Below are 21299 nucleotides of genomic sequence, written 5' to 3' on the forward strand. Positions count from 1 at the left end.
GAGTGGGCATACTGTAAACAGTGCACCATAATGATGTTGACAGCTTGATCCAAGTCAGGAGTATTCAGGGACGTTCATGATAAGAGTGACTCATGCTAGTTCTCATTAAAACCACCAGTAAAACCAAATGCTGCAGCAGCCATGTGTTCTGGTAGTAAGTAGTAATACAGTAAGTAAGTAATACAGTTTTCCATGTGAGCAGGGAATGTGACAGTACAGTCAAGGCAAGGATGTTCTCCCTAACCACTAACCAGGAAAGCAGATTGTTACAAAGATCACTGACCATGCAGAACTGGCTAAAACAAGTGAGAACCATTTCTAAACTTCTGATTTGCAATAAGGAAATAACTCACCATTCCAACTGCGGCCAGGAGCTCCACAGGGTGACGTACAATCGCTGCCTGGATCATCCTGGCTATAAATTTAAAAAAAAATCTTAGCAGTACTATCATTTTTCAGGATTCATCAGCTTTGGACAAAAAGACAGTCTAAGCCATCTCCGGTGCCCTGAAAAAGGAAGTTTTAAGAATGGGTTCAACCCAAAACAATTGTTTTGTAATTATTTTATTGACATGATCAGCATTCTCATATAATTGACTATTATGAGGTCATTTGGATTTGCTCAATTCTTTCATTCACGCTCCATTTAGAAACCAAATGTCCATGCTATTACCGAAAGCATCATAGGAATATAGGAGATGGCATCCAGCACTAACTCATAAATTTATAACGAGGCATTCCTATTGTTGTCATACATCTTGGTGTATGTTACGGTAACATTTTTACCCCTAGAATTCTAGCGGTCTAAAATAAAACTGGAAACACATTCTCTTGAAAACCCAACTTAAGTTTAATCTGAATACACGTCAAAGCGTACAGCAGGTACTGAAGTAAGTCAGAGTGATGTTCATTAACGTTGCAGTGTACAGTGAGCCTCAAAGGCTCAAATGCGATCTGCATCACAGACACATCTGTGTTCTGTTAGACTTCAGAAACAATGTAGATTGTGTTGGGGCCCCTCCTTTGAGAGGTTCCTTCGCAATAAAATTGCTAGCAGAAGTGTATGTTCACATTATTTTGATATAATCCAGCATAGTACTACCACTACTACTACTACTACCACCACTACTACCTGTAGTAGTAGTACATATAATCTATACAAAGGAATGAGATGGTTTGACACAGAAGCAATCTGAAAATGTATCAGTTTAGTCCTAAAAATAAGATGTTGATTCTGCTGGAAATTGAATTCACAATACCATTTTGTCCATCTGACATTTTTATCAAGTTGCTTTAAGCTACATAATGACACCATTTTGCACGTACTGACGAGATTTTGACAACAGAATATACCAACCCTATTGATCGTTCTTACTAATACAATGATGCCACTGCAAGGCAGTCATTGGACCATAAGCTATTGTGAACCTATTTTCATTTTGAAAGCCTTTTTATGTAACTGGAAATCATTGTGATAAATGTAGCCACTTAGCTTTATAAGTGGCTGACATTACCTTGGACACAAGAGCCGGATGCTGAAAAGCCAGCATAGTACTGAAACAATTACATATTAATGTGAGGATTGTACCTAAACTAAAGTTCATGCATAAATCCAGCAAATAAACATGCCACAACAATATAGACAAAATATTAATTTGATGACTGCTGAGAAAGCCTATATCAGCAGCTTATCGAGGGTGGGTAATTTCTTGGTATTTTTCCTCTGCTCCATCATAATTGCATCACTGTTCACATACAAAAGCAACTGAAACGGGTCATCATTTGAACGGTTTAATGCCCACTGCTTGTTCCTTGACGTTCTTCAACCACTCTGGTGGTGAAGGAAGTGTTGGGCAGAATGAACATAGCACAGCGCAGCTCGGCATTTGCGTGTGGGATTTAAACCGGCGCGGCGCTCCAGTCACATGACCCAGTTACACACTGGGGCGACAAGAGGAGGCTTCTCTTTGCGCAACTGAAAACATAGCTGAAGAACTTACAGGAGGAAATAACACTGTGCATGGCTCCCTTCGCCCTCCACAAATCCTGAAAAACCTGATTGATTGCATTATACTTTCTTCCAAGGTAGAGTACAATTGAATGTTTGCTGTCTGATCTCAAAATGTTAATCTGGTTGTTGTATGAGCACAAGTTTGTACAGAAACCGTTAACACCATGGCCATAATTAATTCACCTTAAATGTTAACTGATGTGTACTGAATCTTGTTTTAGAAGACAAGTTAGCAAGTTAATTTTTACCTGTTTGAGAAGTTATTTTCCTTTAACAGCTGTTTCTTTCTACTCCATTTCATTATTTAAAGTAGCTTAACCCTTAGCCATCTCCTTCAGCACTTCACATAAAACAATAGGCTAGTACTTACAATGAAGGGCTGTAATAACTGTCATTGGGTCACATTATAACATAAATGTGTAAATATTTAAGTGTCATTATAACAGGGATTGATTTTAACTTAAATGCGTTTTAATAAGTTTATTTAATGATGTGTTTTAATGGTAAGAGACAGACCCACATACAGAAAACATTTAAAATGCTTTAAATCCCCACCATTTTATATGTGGCAAATGAATTATAAGCATAAAACAGACAGCACAGTTAAGAACAAAAGGTTGGTGACTTTTTTGTCAGTTGTGAAATTGCTGGGGGCAAGTTACTCCCCAACTTTGTGACTCTGCTTTCATGCTCTAAAATTAAAGGAGACAGGCAGCTTGAACTCCATGCACTGTGTCATCTGCGTCACACATGCAAAATACAAACACATGAGACCCTGAGTGAACAGGCAGGACTTTCTAATGACACGCATTTCCAGATAAAAAAATTGAGGAATAAAAACTACTGGCCTAGTTTTACTTGTAAGATCCAGAGCTGACAACTGAAGCTGATTCCACCCACAGCCATCTTCTGAGGCTCAAACGCCAAGCCGACCCATTCTGAGTACCTATATGGCTGATGACTGTCTACTTGCAGAACATCAGCACACTGTCAGAGCCGGCTGCAGGCATAAATGCTCTAGGTGGTCGTTTAGGGCCACAACAATCCATGGGCCACGCAATTCAGGTTTTAAACAACCCGGTCCCTTCCCCCGGTTCACGATCCTCTTCCCCCGGTTCATTCTTCTTTGGGGCCACCAAAATCCTAGAGCTGCCTCTGCTAACCTTTAAAGGACCTAGGAGGAATTGCACATCATCCCTGTCATTCTTATCAAGAATGAGTTTTTTTTTTTTTTAATGGTAAAATAAAAATCACTGATTATTGTTGATTAATAATAATAATGTATAGTGGCTTAAATTATTTTCATAACCTTGAAAGTCATAGCATCGTAATGTAGACTGGTGACATAATCAAAGTAACTTCACTCACAATAAACTAAGAAACTAGTCACTAGATTTATAAGAAAGTCTGACTAAATGACAAATCCTGACCAGAACTGAGTCATAAAACTCTGTGAAACATCTTTAATCCTGACATGTGCAACATGACTAACCCACATACTTTCAGAGAAAGTTTCCCTTCTTGTATTCTTTTAAATACGGGAAGAAGTCAAGCATCGCTAAACAAAAACAGAGATTAATGTTGAGAGCTACCATTGCGTGTCGGAACATCCAGCACTCTCACACTGAATGGCACAAGTGCCTGAAGTTTAGTGGCACTCTGATAATGTGCAGCCTCGTGTGGGCTTTCAAAGGGGAAACACACCCTCTGTTTTAATTTAAGGCAGGAATGTATTAATGGGGCTGTTGAGTTCAGAAAGGGAAGTGTACACTCAGAATAATGGCTTGTTTTGGGGCCTCTCCTTAAAACAAGCGTGTTGGTGCCCGTCTGATTTATGTAGCCTCCCATATCTTTAGTCAGCTGGTGCAGGGGTGCTGGAGTGCTCGCCTAGCTGGCACAGAGTGAACCTGAGTGGGTCCCGAGCCAGCTTCCCTTATCGTCAAACCAGAGACAGGCCTGACAAGCCTTACTACCAGCCCTTTAAGCCCCTTCCACAAACCTTTTCCCCCATCTTACTTTCAGATTGGGAGATGAGAGCACTGTTCCTCCACACAAACACACACCCATGTTTTTATTTTGGTTTTTTCCTGTTTACTGAGCAACGTAATGTGTAATGACAGTACTATGCGCCAGTAAGATGAAAGGCATAATTTACCTGTCTGAGTGTTTACTCTTTTGAATTTACTGTACAAGGATTGCCAGAACAATGCAAGCCACAGCAAAACATACATATTGATGATATAATATAAACCATTATATTTTAAAAAGTCACCTATGAAATGAAGTAGTTTATCTTGGACATAATATATTGTTAAATTTTTTTGATACTTGGCTTGTTGTGGCCCACAGACTGACTCATGTACAGAAGCTGACAGTTCTTGCCTTTACTACACAGTTTGTGTCCATTTTAGCCCCTACGTGACACTGTGAGATACTGTGTACATTGTCAAACACCAATGAACTGCTGTTTCCATGTGTCCCACCCTTGCCTGCAGGCCGAGGAACTATAAACCAGCTCTGCAGCTATAAATACCAGGAAAGACATAACTGCAGAGGCTGCTACAGAGCTAAGTGGGTCCCATTTCAAATGCCTCTAAATAGAACAAATCACAGGCGCCAGTCTGCAGAAACTATGATGGTTATATGTATGTATGTATGTATGTATGTATGTTTGTATATATATATATATATATATATATATATATATATATATATATATATATATATATATATACACATGCATACATACAGAGAGAGAGACTGAAGACTGGTGCCTGTTATTTGTTCAGTAAAGCTCAATTTTATTTATTGAAAGCGTGTCAATAATTGTTATCCCTTCATCCTCCAACAAGCATGGCATTGCAAGAGTGTTAGTGTTAGTGTTAGTGTTTTTATAGTTTTTATACAATACTACACTTGCTGCATGAGGGAGAAATGTATTGAATTTATTTATATTTCAATAAATAAAACTGAAAGGCAGTACCGGATTAAGCAAAACATAACAAAAAAAAAACCTTGGTTCTGATTACACAGTATTTATAGACAGCCCGAAAAACAACTTGCATTTCAATACACATCCAGACAAGACCATTTCGATTTAATTGTGGTGGCCCAGACTAAAGATCTGTAAGAGGAGCAGGCGAATTGCTCTGCAATTCGGTGCATGCTGGACGTTGCTAATACTGCTGGTGTTCTGGAGCAAGCGCAGTGGACACCAGACCTCTCTTGTGTGCAGCGCTCAGCTGGGATCGTTTGCTTTGTTATCTTCTATTCTCAGAGATTTTTTTTTTTTCACGGTGGGTGTATCCAACTGTGACAAGCTCCTTAGAGCTGCCCTGCACAGCCAAGCACTCGGTAAACTCTGGAACGTATCAGCAGTGGGAGCGGAGCCACCTCCCGGCTGGAGGAGATCCACATAGGCTTCCTCTTTAAATGAGATTACCAAACCCATTCCACACAGAATGCAAACAGAGGAGAGAAGGAAATGTATAGAATGAAGCAGAGAGAAGCAGGAAATGTAACACGACATAATGTTATGTATACATACATGCATACATGTACATTAACAGATGACTTCTTATATACATTACTGCCACTTAGCAGACACTTTAAGCAACTAACAAGTTTTGCATAGCATTAGTTTATTCAGCTGGATATATACTCAAGCAATTCAGCTTAAATACCTTGCTCAAAGGTACAAGAGGGGTACCCTACATAAAAACTGAACCTATAGCCTGAAAGTTACCAACCCAGTGCCCCAACAATTTTCTTTCTTCACAGGTAGGGAATTATTATATTTGTAAAACTGAGTGAAGATGTGTTAACGTATAATAAATATCTCCGTAGATTCAGCAAAATAAATACTGTAATTCCATATTTCAGTATACTGGACCCTCATGACATTGTGTACATATTACAGAATCTGACAAGGGCAGACGAGAGATTTGCAAAGCAAACTGTAGTGCAACAGTCTGTACGAATCACATTCTTAAGCGTTCTTAAATGTTGCTTGAGTGGAACTCATGTATTTGTTATGGGCAATTAATTGTATGAATGGGTTGTATTTATATGGCGTTTTCGATCTCACAATCTCTTATGGATAATGGATCTATGAGCTGGTCAGACAATCTGAGTGACTGAAACCAAACAGCTGGTGGCATGCAAATGATATGCAAATGAGGGAAAGCTTTTGGACTGTCAGACTGGGCAGAAAATGCACAGTGAGTTTCCATTAGTGTATCAAAGGGAGTGGGAACAAGAATACCCGCAAGTTTAGTTGAACAGAAGCATGTGGTAGTTTAGACAGACACAGTCACTTGATGAATCTGTAGTAAACAGATAAAGGGTTTTGATGAATTATGCCCAGGGCATCTGTGTTGAATGGTAAATCCAGTCTAACCTGCATTGTGTGTTATCTGTAGCCTACATTCCCCCTCCTTCCTTTTATTGGCAAGTAGGCCTACCTTACAGCCATGGCATCGCATAGGATGTATTTTTTTCATATCTCTAAACAGGATAGTGATATATAAATACCAATATAATGACAAGCACTATTACGTAAAGCAGTACGGGATAGATGCTGGGGTCAGTTAGAAATCTTTGTTTTTTCTTCTTTAAGATAAGATATGGAGTAGTCAACATTTTTCTGTCATGAACCAATCACCAAACTAAACAGTGCCATAAAAAAGCACTGAAATAATTCAGAAGGTTACATTTTTGTTAAAATATGTCAGGCTGAGATTTATCTCAGAAGATAAACCACACTTCGGGGAATAATACTGTATTATGACTTATGACATATTTCTTATACAATTAAAACAGAACACAAGACGGCACACTTGACTCAACAATTAGAAAGAGTAGGCTACGCGTTTTATGGTTTAGCAGAAAAACACTGACTCTCACACAATCAATGGGCGACGCTTCTCCACTTTCCTAGGATGACACGTAAATCTATGGATGACAACGCTCTTCCGGCGTAATGGTGCTGTCAACAAACATTCAGGGTTCTGTGCGTCAGAGTACTGCGAGATGCAGTAATATTTCACAGAAATCTACTTCTCTTAAAGCAACCCATAGCAGCATCTGCAGAGAAGCGACTCATAATTATGATGGATTAGACTGCAGCGTTCGCCCTGCGTGCGGTAATCGCTCCGCAGATGCTGAAGATGTGACTTGCATTAATAAGCGCGTGTGGCAGGAGAAAAGGGGAAAAATCGATGCCATCGCTGCAATTCATATTTGCTTCTGGTGAGAGCTGTTCTCAGTGGCAGAGGCCGTCTACTGCATCGAAATTCTTTCCTCATCCGTACTAGCCTACATTCGAAAAACACAGGCTAGCTAGAACACACATACAATGCTATTAACTTTCGATTTCGCAATGATATTGAAGTGGTGATAGTCTACTTTTAGACAATTAATTAACGGTTTAATTAATTAATTATTTTTTAACCAAAATCGCCTTTTAGGATACCAAGCAAGATTGAACACTAAGAGAGGCTTGCGAGATGATAGACTGATCACACCCAATTGACGTAACACTAACTTTAAAACCTACAAGCCCCTGGAGCATTATGCATTAGTCTATTCGTATGTTCTCTCGGCAGAATCGAGCAAAACGTCACTACTGGGCCAGGAAATTCCAGCATGTTTCAGAGTACTGGGATATCAGGGTGGAGCCTAGGTTTTACAGTGTATAGCAAGATTTCTCAATGCTATGTGAAATGTCCTTCACGAAAACATTGCTGAATTTATTATTATTATTATTATTATTATTATTATTATTATTATTATTATTATTATTATCTAACTAGTTAATGGTTGGACTCACATAGCCTAATTTGTTCTCATGGCAGCGTTTGCGTTCTCTACACGGTCCGTGATGACCCTCAGGTACAGTGAAACCGGGAACGGTCAATGTGAATCATGTAATCCTATTTAATGAGCTTAATTTTTTATACCACCAGGTCTCTCGAGGACTCCCTCTTACTGATGTCGAATTTAATTACACTGCTGTCAGACCAACTGCCACACACTTTACACGGCATGCTATTTCGTAAAATAAATATTAGTCTTTCTCTAAACACAAATCTTTCTTAAATAGGTGTAGCCTACTGCTGTCTTTGCGTCTTGATTTCTGCATTGCATTACCACAACTCCATAACATCTTTGCATAACGACTATGGTAATTGTGTAGACTATGGCTAATGAGTAACTTGCACCCCGTGGAGCAGCGTAACTCCTGGCAGCACCCTGAGTAGCACAGGGTTACACTGAGGGGGGAAGGTGAGAAACAGAGCAACTTAACAGCTGACACTTTTTAAACCTCTACTCCATGCTTGCCATCTGTAATATTAACCTTGCCCATCACTCAGGAATTTATTACCATGACGACAGTCTCTGCAAGGGCGCAAGCTATGTGTGGGAAGTAAGCTATCTATCAACACTGAAAGATTTTTAGGTTTAGGTAGTTACAGCAAATAGTACGTAATAGAGCATTATTGCAGAAATATAAAGGCTGCAGGCTATGCTTCATTTTTAAATAAATAAATAAATAAACACTCACCAGTGTAAATGGCCACTTGTGTGCCAATAATGAAGGAGTGTAGCACAGTGGGTAAGGAACTGGACTTGTAACCGAAAGCTCGCAGGTTCGATTCCCGGGTAGGACACTGCCATTGTACCCTTGAGCAAGGTACTTAACCGAAATTGCTTCAGTATATATATCCAGCTGTATAAATGGATACAATGTAAAATGCTATGTAAAAAAGTTGTGTAAGTCGCTCTGGATAAGAGCGTCTGCTAAATGCCTGTAATGTAACTAGAGCTCCATCGAGTTCTTAACCTATTAGTCTAGACATGAAACATTCAAAACAATTGCAATTTCATTACTCTATTATGAGTTGTATTGAAATATTTTGTTTTTTTAACTGGTTCAGTAGACTGACCAGGCAGTTTGTTTCACGCATATAAGTAGGTTATTTGCATTCTAAGGGTATAACATACATTTTACTTAATTTCCCCCTCAACTCTATTTACTAACAAATAGACTACAAGGTACAGAATAATGGTATCAGTAAAGTGTTTGCAGCCCATGAACAATACAGAATTTGCTGCTAGCATTTATTATTATTATTCTTTCAATTATATAAGTGGAAGTAGTGGATGTCAATATTGGGGCGCTCCAACTTTAAATAGGCCCTATAGATAAATAATTGGCGGATAAACAAATCTGACCGATATTGGTGTTCACTGCCATCTTGAAATTAAAAATGAATTCAATGAAAAAAAAAAAATCAAATATAATTTAGCATATGGAAAGAGATTAACTCACTGCATTGGTTATGTGCATAAATACCACCAAAATAGATCGCGAGTCTAATCTCGATTGGGGTTGATCAACTCAACCTAAGAGCTCCTGTTTGATTATCCATGGATTATCCACGTTGTTAAAATCTAGTAGCCTACTGTGTTTCAATAACATGAAACATGAAATGCCTTTTTTACATTCTGTTTGGGTTATAGCATAGAACATTCATGATTATTCAATTATATTGTCTAAGCAGTAACAGAATGGCAAATATTCTGTGAAATGTGTAGAAGTGTTAACATTCAGCATTGAAATAGATGCACAATTATACTGCAACAGGAGTGGTAGAGTCTCATGTTTCTCCATCAGGGTTTATTTGAGTTTTATGTCGAAAAAAATTAAATCAAAACAAACAATAACATAAATGTGCATTTTTACAGTACACTGCGGAACTTGGGTGGCAATGAGTTGCACAGTGAACTCATTGTACACACAGAAATATGTGCTGGATGGGTACTGAAACATCTGATATACAATAGTATTTATGTGTAGGTGGCACGACGTGTGCCACTACCCTTGACATCAAATCAAGATGTAGCCCTCTGTTTTAGGCCTGAACAGACTGAAGGATCCATTCCCTTACAATGCCCCAGCTGTGTTTTGAGCTAGAGAGAGAGCACTGAGAGGTGTTTTTTTTTTTTTTTTTTTGTGCGTGCCAAAAATGTGGGTTAAGCCGTTTATTATTACTTGAACACTGGCCTATTTTAAGATAGTCATTAAAGCTTGTGCAGGAGGCTTGAGAAGAATTTAGGTTTTGTCTGTTTGTATGTGAATGTGAATCTATGTTTATCAGCTCTTGCAACGAGAGCTATCTAGTGATTCTACATTGACGCATGGTACAGCATAAATTGTTGTTTTTTTATGGACTGTTGTTCTATTTTTTATAGCACTGTAAACTACACAAATAAAATCCACAAATATTTGAAAACCGGTTCAGTACGAGGACACATTTCTTTGAAACATTGAGGACATCTTTGCAAGAATAGTCCTAACTGAGTCATAACCAGTCTAGTCAAAACCTTATCCTGCTGTTTGAGTTGATTTTTCAAACAGATGTGTGATTTTGAGTATCAGATTCACCTGGGGAGAATATTCTGTTTACAATTGGTGCAGAATTTATGTTTTTCATTTTTTTCATTTATATAATGTATGCATAAGATGTACAATGAGATGCCTTTTTTGCTTTTTTATAGTATATTTTTCCTCCCCTCAATGATATATATCTATGGCGGTCCTCATTTGGTGTCTGAGCCTCCAGTTGAATATCCATGCTGCATACAATCTATCACACTTCTATTACATAGTCTTTCCCTCCGATTAATGACAAATAGGAAATCGTCCTTTTTATGCATGTCTGAAAACTATTTAGCAAATCCTGTAGAAAAGTTGTTCCTCTGTGGTTCTGGAGTGCATCAAGAAGAAAACTCCTATGAAGACTTTGAAGGTTACTCGAAGCACATGGCATATGGACTTAGTTCACAGATAGGTCCACAAAGACCTTGATGCAGAATGATACGAACATGTAAAAAATGTAGTCTAACGGTCTTTCATGAAAGTAATCAGTTTAACATGTTTAGTCTATTCGTTCCCTTGGAGAGAGAAAGAGTGAGCGAACGAGAGAAAAAAAGAGCAAGACAGGGAGAGAGAGAGAGAGAGAGAGCCAGTGATGCATTGCACAGTGCCAGTGCTAGCTGTCCTCAAACAACCTATGCCAGCATCCTTATCTCATATGTCTCTGCCATCTGACTGGTGAGCTGGCCGAGTTCATTGTAATTCTGTGCTGGTTTCCATACAGCTAACTGATATCCGCTCAGGGCCGAACTAAAATACATTTCACTCATGACCTCATTCAATTATGCAGGTCATTGTCATGAATATACAAGGGAAATATATATATAATTTACTGCCTCTGACGTCTTCAAGGGTGTTGATTTCCCCCTGTATTTGCCTTTTTTATTTGCATGGGGTGACATTTTATGCTCTTTTGTTGGATATGCATATCAATCATCACATTGATGGAAAAAATAAACCTCCAACTTAACTGATCCTCCTTATGACCATTTATATGAATCATATTAGAGTGTAAATATTGAAACTGAATATAAATGCAAAAATAGGCACATACTAAACCACAACCTGAATTTTAATGCCAATAACAGCCCCCCTTCCTGTTTTGTTTGGTATATTCCAGGACGCAGAGAGGGCAGCCTTGTGGATGGACCCAGAGCAGGCCAGATGGAAAAAGAAAAGGCCAGTCATGAGACGGAAAAAAGTCTGATAATAGCACAGCTCAGCACTGTTCACCAGACCGGACCCCTGATCAACAAGCTGCAGAATGGAAACCAATTTTCAGAAGTGCCTCCTCATCAAATCAATGGGGATGCCGACAGGAGCCATTTCAAACCCAGCTCGGGGATCAACCAAATGAAAAGGCATTACGACGGCTGTCCCAGGCCAACTGAAGTGCAGGACTTGTTAGATCAAAGCTTGCATGTGACAAACGGAGACGCAAAACATGGTTTGAGTGACACGTCATCGTTAGGGCTTCACCAGTCCAAGAAACTCCGAGGGGATTCGGAAGTTAACGGTGGTGATGATAAGATGCTGGAGAACAACACAATTACTGCATGGGACGAAGAAGAGGCGATGGGCTTGGACAGCACTCTGGACTGTTTACAAGAGTACATGAAGCCTGCGGACTTTGACTGTGACGTTTTGCCGAAGGACAAGAAGAACGCTAATTTCTCCCATAGAGACCTCTTCTCCCTTTCGAGGAACAAGCAAATGCCAATTTCCAACGGTGCTACAGTGACTGCCTCATCCATGGAGGACACACCTGGAGACCTTCTACAAAAAACACTGTCTCAGTATTACCCAGACAGAGTGTCCATTGCGTCGCAAAGCAATGTGTCACAAGAGATCAAGATCCCAGCCAGTGCAAAGAACTCTCCTGAACCGGCCACTCATTCCCCATCACTTACCTCAGGTTTGCTCATTTCACCATCAATATCTGCACCGGGAGAGCCAGATGGGATAACCCCGGAAGTGCGCAGCAGTGACAACTATGATAATGCACCATTTGTCATGAATGGATGCCCGGGCACGATTGGAAGAGAACACCAGCAGCAGCCTTACCCTCACGCCACTGAGGTGGAAATGCACACACCAGCCCAAGGGGAGAATCAGGTCCCCAGGATGGGCTTACCGGCAAGGCCTGGTAGCAACTCACAAGATGTAAACTATGCCAGATCCTTCTCCGATGGCATAGAGGCCCAAGATATGTATCCAAAGTCTCAACACAGCTTCAGGCAAGACTCCTACCCTCTCATGATGGAGCCCAGAGCCCCAGTACAGATGGAAGAGGCAGTGGGATTCAGTCCTTTTGCCAGCACGGCAATGGTAGGGGGCAAGGATTCCGATCTGGGCCAGCAGTCTCAAGGGCCCCAGAGCACTCAGCATGAGGTAAAGTATGAGGCACAGCAGCAGCTTGAAAGACAAGGGCTGGCTGAGAGCAGTACCCAACAGGAAACCCCCAGTTCAGCTGCGTCAGACCACCATTCCCCCACAGATTCGATCACCGACACTCAGAATCCCACTGGGAGGCTCCAACCTCAGGCACTTATAACACCGTGTCAGACACAAGGCGCTGATATGGAAAGCAAAATGTCTTTCAACGGAGCATCTGGAGCAATGCAACGGAGAGCAGACCCCTACGCCCAGGTGGAATGGATCGATCTGAATTCCACTCCGCCATCGCAGCCAGCGTGGAAGGACTTCCAGCCACAGCCGCAGAAGGGGCAGCAGGCTGGTGCTCAGCGGCAGGGGCACATGCCGAGATCTGACCCTGGGCAGGGATTTCCCATGCAGGGGTTCAACCAGCCTGACTTCCAGCTACAGGGCGAGCAGGTGCAGGATACGTACGGACCTGACCCAGGGTACGATGGAGCTCAACAGAAAGCCGTCACTGATTGGCTGCAGCCAGGTTCCACACCTCCTCCTAGCCTGCACACTCAGGCTCAGAGGCAGGCCAGTGAAATGGAGCTGGTGTCCCAGCAGCAAGCAGCTCTTTGTGCCCAAACGCAGCATGAGCGCTTATGTGAGAATGACCAAGATGTGGAGGAAATTCTATCATCCAGCTTTCTGCAACAGCAGCAGCCGCCACCGTATCCTCAGTCAGAGAGGCAGGAGGAAGTCCACAACCATCAAAACCCCACCCAAAATGCACAGCCTGTGAAAACGTCCCAGACCCAGGATCCATCTCAGAGACAGCTGGACAGCCAGCTCTTGAATAGGCTTAAGTTGGAGGAGTACATAAGGTTGGAAAAACAGCTGAAATCACCCAACTGCCCATCTAGTCCAGCAGGACTCACCCCCACCAGTAGAAATGCACCCAGCTTTTTTGAGCAATCGCTCCCCTCAAATGCACAACCTCTGCAAAAACAGTCTGCCTCATTTCCGTACGGTCGTGGTGATACAGACAGGGCAGTAGTCCAGGAGAACTACAAGTTTAGCAGCACCGTGCAGCCGCAGTGTTCTCCAAGCTCTGGGAATCCTAAGCAATACTCACAGCAGCATCAGAATCACCCACAGTCACAACTTATGGATTACCCACATCCACCAGCAACACAGCAACTGCAACAGCACCAACAGCAACAACAACCTCACTTTGCACTAGGTGCTCCAAATCAACAGGTATCGGGACATGCGGTTGTACAGAAGTTCCTTAAGATGGAACCGCAGGATCACTGCACCCAGTTTCAGCATGGGCAGCTCCAGAACCAAAACCACAGGGACATCCAGAGGCATGCTGCCTTGCGGATGCACCTGCTGCAGAAGCAGGAGAGGCAGGGGCACCCACCGAACCTCAGTGACTTCAAGCACATCCTGCAGGCTATCAAGAGAGAAAATGGCCCGCGGTTCGACTGCCCCATGCCGCCGCCACAGGTCAGAGGGATGGTGAGCCCTGCTGCACAGGTTATGGTGAAACAGGAGCCCCGGCAGCTCACCTGCGAGCAGATGCAAGAGAGCAGCATCATCGCCACCATGGAGCACCAGCTGCGGCAGTACCAGCCCTCCCCGCTGTTTGAGAGGAAATCACTGGTTATAAAGTCTCCCAACAAGGTCAAGGTCGAGACGTCAGGCGCTGTGACCATTCTCTCAGCCAATGCTGACCTGGGTAGGGAGGACTTTGAAGCTGCAGGTCAGAAAAAGCCTCCTCCTGATCTGACCCCAACTAAGCCAAACCTCAACAGCTTTTTCGAGTCTCCAATGAAACTGCTGGACACTCCCATTAAAAACCTGCTGGACACTCCTGTGAAAACTCAGTATGAAATTCCATCATGTCATTGCGTTGGTAAGGCTGATTTATCATGTAACTCTAACAGCACGACTAGCGATTTTTAGAATTCATGAAAGCACATGATAGCCCATGATACATATTTTGCAGTCTTAATGGGAAACTAAGTACGCTATTGTAAAGATACCTTCATGCCTAGCACTATAACTAAAAATGATAATGACAACTATAATGATACAAAGTTTCACAAGCATACAACCTGAAGTTCCATCATTACAAAACGTTCCACTGCCTGCAGCAAACTACTATTTTCATTTTTGGGAGATGGATAATGACTGTTTCATTAATCTCATACTGGGGCAAGTGATTTAGCTAGCTAACGAGAGTCGAAGAAAAAGGTAGAGGGTATGAGGGAGGTAATTCCTATTAATACCCAGGTGTCTCCCAATGTCAGCCTAATTGCTTTTGTAGCAATTTTATAATCGGGAACATCTTTGTGGAATAAGGCTAATTTCATGTGAACATCTGCAGTAAGTTTCTAGTTCAAACTAGATGACATACTATAGTTGAGTACTCTATGCGGGACGTCATGTCCATCATGGAATGAAACTTCTTGAAAGATGTGGTGCAAGGATTTTTCACTTTAGAGCTCAATTTTGATTGCTTTATCATAGTTCCTGCATTTATATGTATAGTTACTGTTTTGGCTGGATTTGCAGGTGTTGTAGTGTGAACATATTCATTCTGTTTGCTTGAGAATAGTTTATTGGTACTACTTCTACAGTTACTGTTATAGTTCTCATTCTAAGTGTGAAGGTATCTTAACAGATAGTAGTTTCTGTAAATGTGGCAAAAATGTATATCTTAATGGGATACTAAGCTGTATTGGGATTTCATTTCAGTCATGCAAAAGAAAAAATACAAATATTTTGGTTACATGTTTGACAGCTAAAATTTTAATTCTGGAGTAATGCAAAAATGGGAGAGAAAGGATTTAAATGTGCTGCACTTCTTAGTCCAAGTGTGAATGGGGCTGGATGTCTTGTTTGTTTTGACCAGAGCAACTCAGTGAGAAAGATGAAGGCCCCTATTATACACACCTGGGAGCAGCACCAAATTTACCAGCTATTCGAGAGATGATGGAAAACAGGTAAGGTGCTCTTCACACAGGTGTTAATTGTTTTCTTGCCAGGCATGTTATTTCTATGTCAACAAATAAGAGTGCAAGTGCATATTTTGCTAAAAGGTACATTTTAATGGAGCATACCACTGTTATTCTAACCATATCACTATACTGTTACATATATGAAAAGATTGGCACTATTGACCAATGTGCTTGAGTTTAAATTGAGGATATACTGTTGTTTTGTTTTTGCAAGGTTCGGGCAAACTGGAAGTGCTATCAGGATTGAGAAGGTTGTGTATACTGGGAAGGAAGGAAAGAGCACTCAGGGGTGTCCCATAGCCAAATGGGTAAGACTTGAGTGCAATCTATGATGCTGTGAAAACCTCTCATAACAGTCTACTTACTTTATATATCTGGTACCTACAGTAACTCAAAAGTCTGGAAAAGAATAAAAAAATTATCTTTGTGGGATACGACCGGTAAACCATTAAACAAGATGATACTGAGGTTGCTTCTCTGATCTACAGTGCCCCCTATGGAAAGAACAATAAATCTTTTTTTATTTAACAGGGGAACTGATACAATCTGGTGTATTTAAGATCTAATATACTGAATATACTGTATAGAACATTAGAATACATGTGATTCTCCTCTCAATCATATAAAACACACAGGTTTGATGACAATTAAAATCACACCATTCCATTGCAGTGATAGAGACTATCACAATATATAATACTTTTGAATATGAATATGAATAGATTTCTCGCCATATATTTCCTTTCCTTCCTTAACAACTGATGCACAGATTGACTTAATTCAAAATGGCTTTTTGACCCTGTGCTCTAACCGCCCATTGCTGTTGGTGTCACGGCAGGTGATCCGCCGAGGAAGCGCGGACGAGAAGCTCCTGGTGCTGGTGCGCGAGCGAACGGGACACTCCTGCGACACCGCCTGCATCGTGGTGGTCATCCTCATCTGGGACGGCATCCCCATGAGCCTGGCGGACAGGCTCTACACCGAGCTGAGCGAAACCCTCCGGAAACATGGCGCCCTCACCAACCGCAGATGCGCTCTGAACGAAGAGTAAGGCCCTGAATCCCACCCCTCCCCTCACCCGCCAACTGCCGGCTATTGTGCTGCTTTACTTACATACATACATACATACATACAGAAGATATTAATCTGATCCAGAACTAATTACTGTTACAGTGTCATAAACCTCAAGGATTCAAGTTTTTCCACAAAGGGAAAATAAATGAAGAATCAATAATTACCATAGCAGCTGTACATGGGCCTATAGCACTTGCCTTCTGTGTTAGAAGCCAGAAGAATGCATCAATTCCATTTTGATCAATACTGTAAGGCTGTGAACACAGTATCAAGTTCACACAACAGAAAAATGCAGCGGACGAGGGCGAGACGAGAAAAAGCGGCAGAAAATTGACAATTAAAGATAATGGGGTGGCGGGCGCTGTCTGGAAATCACATGCGTGACTGAGAGATGGCACGGCTGGGCTTTAGGTCAGCGAGTGAGGAACATGAAAGGCCCCGCTTGTCCTGGAAATGTCAAAGGAGCCCTTCATTCCCTCCCTCTGCCGGTCTCCTGGGGCCTTCACTTTCAAATCCAACTGGAATGCATTACCAAGAAATGAATTATTAATAGGTGGAATAGGTGTTCTATGGGGGGTTAAAAATGAAAACTTTCTAGATTAGCATACCTTCTTAACTTGTCAAGATGGCGTGAAGAAAGCATGTATAATGTTTCGCTGAATGTTTAAGGAGATCATAACATTTTCATTGGTTTTATTCTTTTTTTGCCATCAGATAGCTGTCTTGCTAGTATTTTTTAAAGCATGTACTGCTGTACTCTTAAACAGGATGCGTTTGGCAGCCCTAAAGCTTCTGTGTGTAATGGTATAGCATGCAACAGAGTGACGTAATACTCAATTACATTATGCACTTGCGGTGCACTCTATCACTCTCTCTGTTGTCAGGAAATATATAATTTTCCACTATACTTTTATTGCAATTCAACAATATGTTTTTTTTTTTTGTTTTTTTTTGCAATATGTGTTTGCTTCATTTATATTATATATTAAGTGTCAAGGCCTCAGACCCATAAAAGAACAGTTAGACCTTGAGAGATTGTCTTGGCTAGCTTGACTTCAGATTCCATCATGCTTTTCTTTCAGCTCAAGACAGTGGCATACTTATCAGAAGATAATTCTGTTTCCTTCTCTGTAAAATGTTACTGTTTTTGCAGATTTTGGACAATGACCCCCTTCATAATGTCCTGCTGACAATAAAACTCAATCTTGACCTTCAGAAAGGACTGTTTTCTATTAATTCAAATCCCATTATAATTTCAAATGTAACTAAATTATGTTGTGCCCAAAATGAGGCTGATACACATTCTGTGCATCCTTGAAGAAATATACTTTTATATATTTTAAATAATTTATTATTCCAATTATACAGAATAAATTTAATAAATGAACTCTCAAAAACACATGGACGCTCGCTCACACACAATGCAGGGTGTGGTATTTCTTTGAATGTGTTCGCATGTATAGCCAAAGAAGAAAAGATTACAATACATAATTACCTGAACACTGAATTCATTAAATCGTAAGCTATCTCCAGAACAGCATATTCACCTGAGATTCTACCATACCATATTGCAGAAAACATACTATAAATGGTAGTAAACTGACAGCTATCTCTTTGTTGTTTCACCAGGAGAACATGTGCTTGTCAAGGTCTGGACCCAGATGCTTGTGGGGCCTCCTTCTCCTTTGGCTGCTCCTGGAGCATGTACTACAACGGGTGCAAATTTGCCAGAAGCAAAATTCCCAGGAAATTCAAGCTCCTTGGAGATGACCCAAAAGAGGTGAGATGTAGCAAGAGAACATGATTCCTTCTCGGTAAATATTACACCCAGACACTTCCAGAAAAGAAAAAAAAATCTCTCCAACCCACACAGGAGAAAGCCATCTGACTCAGTTTATTTAAAACTTTAGCGCATTGTATTTTTTTCACAGAAAATCACATCCTAGAAATTCTACAGTGCTAATCTAATTTATAAAAATAAATTTGCATTTTCAGAAAGCTTTTTAATGAGTTTGCATAATTTTTCTGGCAATTTTTCTTTTGCCTGACCTGATCTCCTCTCCCATTTGTTGCAAATCATTGTGAACAGGCCACCACCTACAGCTGTTTATAAAGAAAACTTACTGGGTTTTTCAGTTTTTAACAGTTTAACTCTTTGAACCTTTCAGATTTTACACTTTCAAACTACTTTTAGACTAATTACATATTGTTCCTTATTGATATTTTCAAGAATTAAAATGTTAGTACGTACTTGTTTACAAGAAACAAGGCCTGACACTGTACGATGATGCCGGCACTACCCTGTCACTAGCTTGCCAGCTGAATTTTCCCCCCTGCACAGGGATACAAACTGACCAATTACACCAATTAAAAAAAATAATAAAAATGTAGCCAAGTAGTTGTGTGTAGCCATAAAACTTCTTGGCTTAATTGTCCCTGCAGAAGAGTGGTCTCCATGGCAACCCCTATGTGAAGTGACACTGCACAGCGGGGGTGTTAGAATTCCATTCCTGTCCGAGACAGAGAACCATCTCCTTCCAGATCTTGCTCATCGATTATTTTACCTGCAGACATTTCTCTAATCAATTATTTCCTATAATGAGTGGCACAAAGGGGCACTAAGCTTGGTTTGGCACTCAAGTCAGTCACTATATATACATATGATAGATTGTATGGCTAATGGCTACAGAGTCAAGGGTGTGTGGCCATGCAGTAAGCTCAATTTTGGTCTCGTCCAACCAACTGAAGCTCCAGTGCTGTTCCAATATATCTTATTGCCTGTATAATTTATTTTATACAGATTTCTTTTCTCATAAATGGCAAGTATATGCAAAATTTTGGAGGGCATTGTAATTGTTTTATGCTGAACATAAATCAATTGTGCATCGTTATACAGGAGGAGAGACTAGAACAAAACCTACAGAATTTGGCTACTTTAATGGCACCAACCTACAAACAACTGGCACCGGATGCCTATGGAAACCAGGTAGGAGTTAATACCTCTATGCCATGTAGTCATTATTTTGCATGCATAACTTCACTATGCAAAGGTAGGGTAAGCAATGGTATGAATAATGATTTTTAGGAATGTGCACATATATAGATTTGCACATTACACATATAGATACCTATGTAAAAGGCTGTTTCCATAATACCCTCAAAAAAATGAATCATGGCTTCAGATGAACCAGTAGCCAGACAGGTGCATGAAATTCATCTTCACACAAGCTATTCATGTTCACCAATTTAAAAATAGCAAATACACAGCAAATCGCCCAATTCACAGTACAGCTCACTTAAACTACATTTTTTTTCAATGGAGCAATGATTATAAATTCTGTGTAATAATAAACAGTTTTTTGGTTATTTGTAACAGCATAAAGTGCACACCAGTCACCCACTTCAAGAATAAATGGCGACAGTTGAGGAACAGGAAATGACTGGGGATAACAAACAAAAAAAATCTTAGACTTAGACTTTATAATACCAGGGGGTATTATAAAGTGTGCGATGCACAGCCGCTGAGCCAGCTCTGATCTGCAGGTGGAGCACGAGCACAGAGCGCCGGACTGCCGTCTGGGCCTGAAAGAGGGACGGCCCTTCTCCGGAGTCACGGCCTGCATGGACTTCTGCGCGCACGCACACAGGGACCTGCACAACATGCCAAGCGGCAGCACTGTGGTATGTGTCTGCATACATATATATATATATATATAATTTATTTTTATTTTTATATTACATATGCTGTTTTTGATTGACACAATCCTTTATTTTGTACTTAAAATCAATTTAAATTGCACTGTGAAACAGAACTGGATGTGGAACGTGTGTGTGTGGAATTAATGCAGTGTTTCAAAATTTTTGAAGCTGAATGGTAATGTACACGTTTATACGCTGTTCAGGTATGTACTCTCACAAGAGAAGACAATCGTGAAATCGGGAAGATCCCGGAGGACGAACAGCTCCACGTGCTGCCCTTGTACAAAGCCTCCCCGACAGATGAGTTTGGAAGCGTGGAGGCGCAGCAGGAGAAGATAAAATCAGGTGCTATCCAGGAGCTCACAACGTTTCGCCGGAAAGTGCGCATGCTCGCCGAGCCGGCCAAATCCTGCCGGCAGAGGAAGCTGGACGCCAAAAGGGCGGCCACAAGCAAGCTATCCAATCCAGACACCCCTTCCAAGGCAGAGAAAGCCCTTCCGGCTAAACTGAGGCCAAACCCTGGGGAGAACCCAAACCAGGGCACACCTGCGCCAGGTAAGTGATATTTACCTTTCAGTTCAGAGCTAGAAGCTACAATGTAGAGACATACAGTGCAGCAGCAAGATTTAAAAAGAAGCATTGCTCATGAGGAACATTTAAAAATATATTTGCTACTGAGGCATTT

General features: G+C 41.0%; 1 protein-coding gene across 1 annotated transcript in view; it reads left to right on the plus strand.

The window, feature by feature from the left end:
• tet2 (tet methylcytosine dioxygenase 2) overlaps window positions 1-21299 on the plus strand; it is a 35967-nt gene that overhangs the window by 9958 nt on the left and 4710 nt on the right. The window contains exons 2-9 of the mRNA XM_064335164.1: window positions 11572-14733; window positions 15736-15826; window positions 16056-16149; window positions 16680-16888; window positions 18545-18695; window positions 19812-19901; window positions 20459-20596; window positions 20818-21169. Of these exons, the coding sequence (XP_064191234.1) occupies window positions 11616-14733; window positions 15736-15826; window positions 16056-16149; window positions 16680-16888; window positions 18545-18695; window positions 19812-19901; window positions 20459-20596; window positions 20818-21169 (4243 nt within the window). The 5' untranslated portion in view covers window positions 11572-11615. The remainder of the gene's footprint in view (window positions 1-11571; window positions 14734-15735; window positions 15827-16055; window positions 16150-16679; window positions 16889-18544; window positions 18696-19811; window positions 19902-20458; window positions 20597-20817; window positions 21170-21299) is intronic.

Source organism: Anguilla rostrata, chromosome 5, assembly GCF_018555375.3.
Source record: "Anguilla rostrata isolate EN2019 chromosome 5, ASM1855537v3, whole genome shotgun sequence".
NCBI classification, from domain to species: domain Eukaryota; kingdom Metazoa; phylum Chordata; class Actinopteri; order Anguilliformes; family Anguillidae; genus Anguilla; species Anguilla rostrata.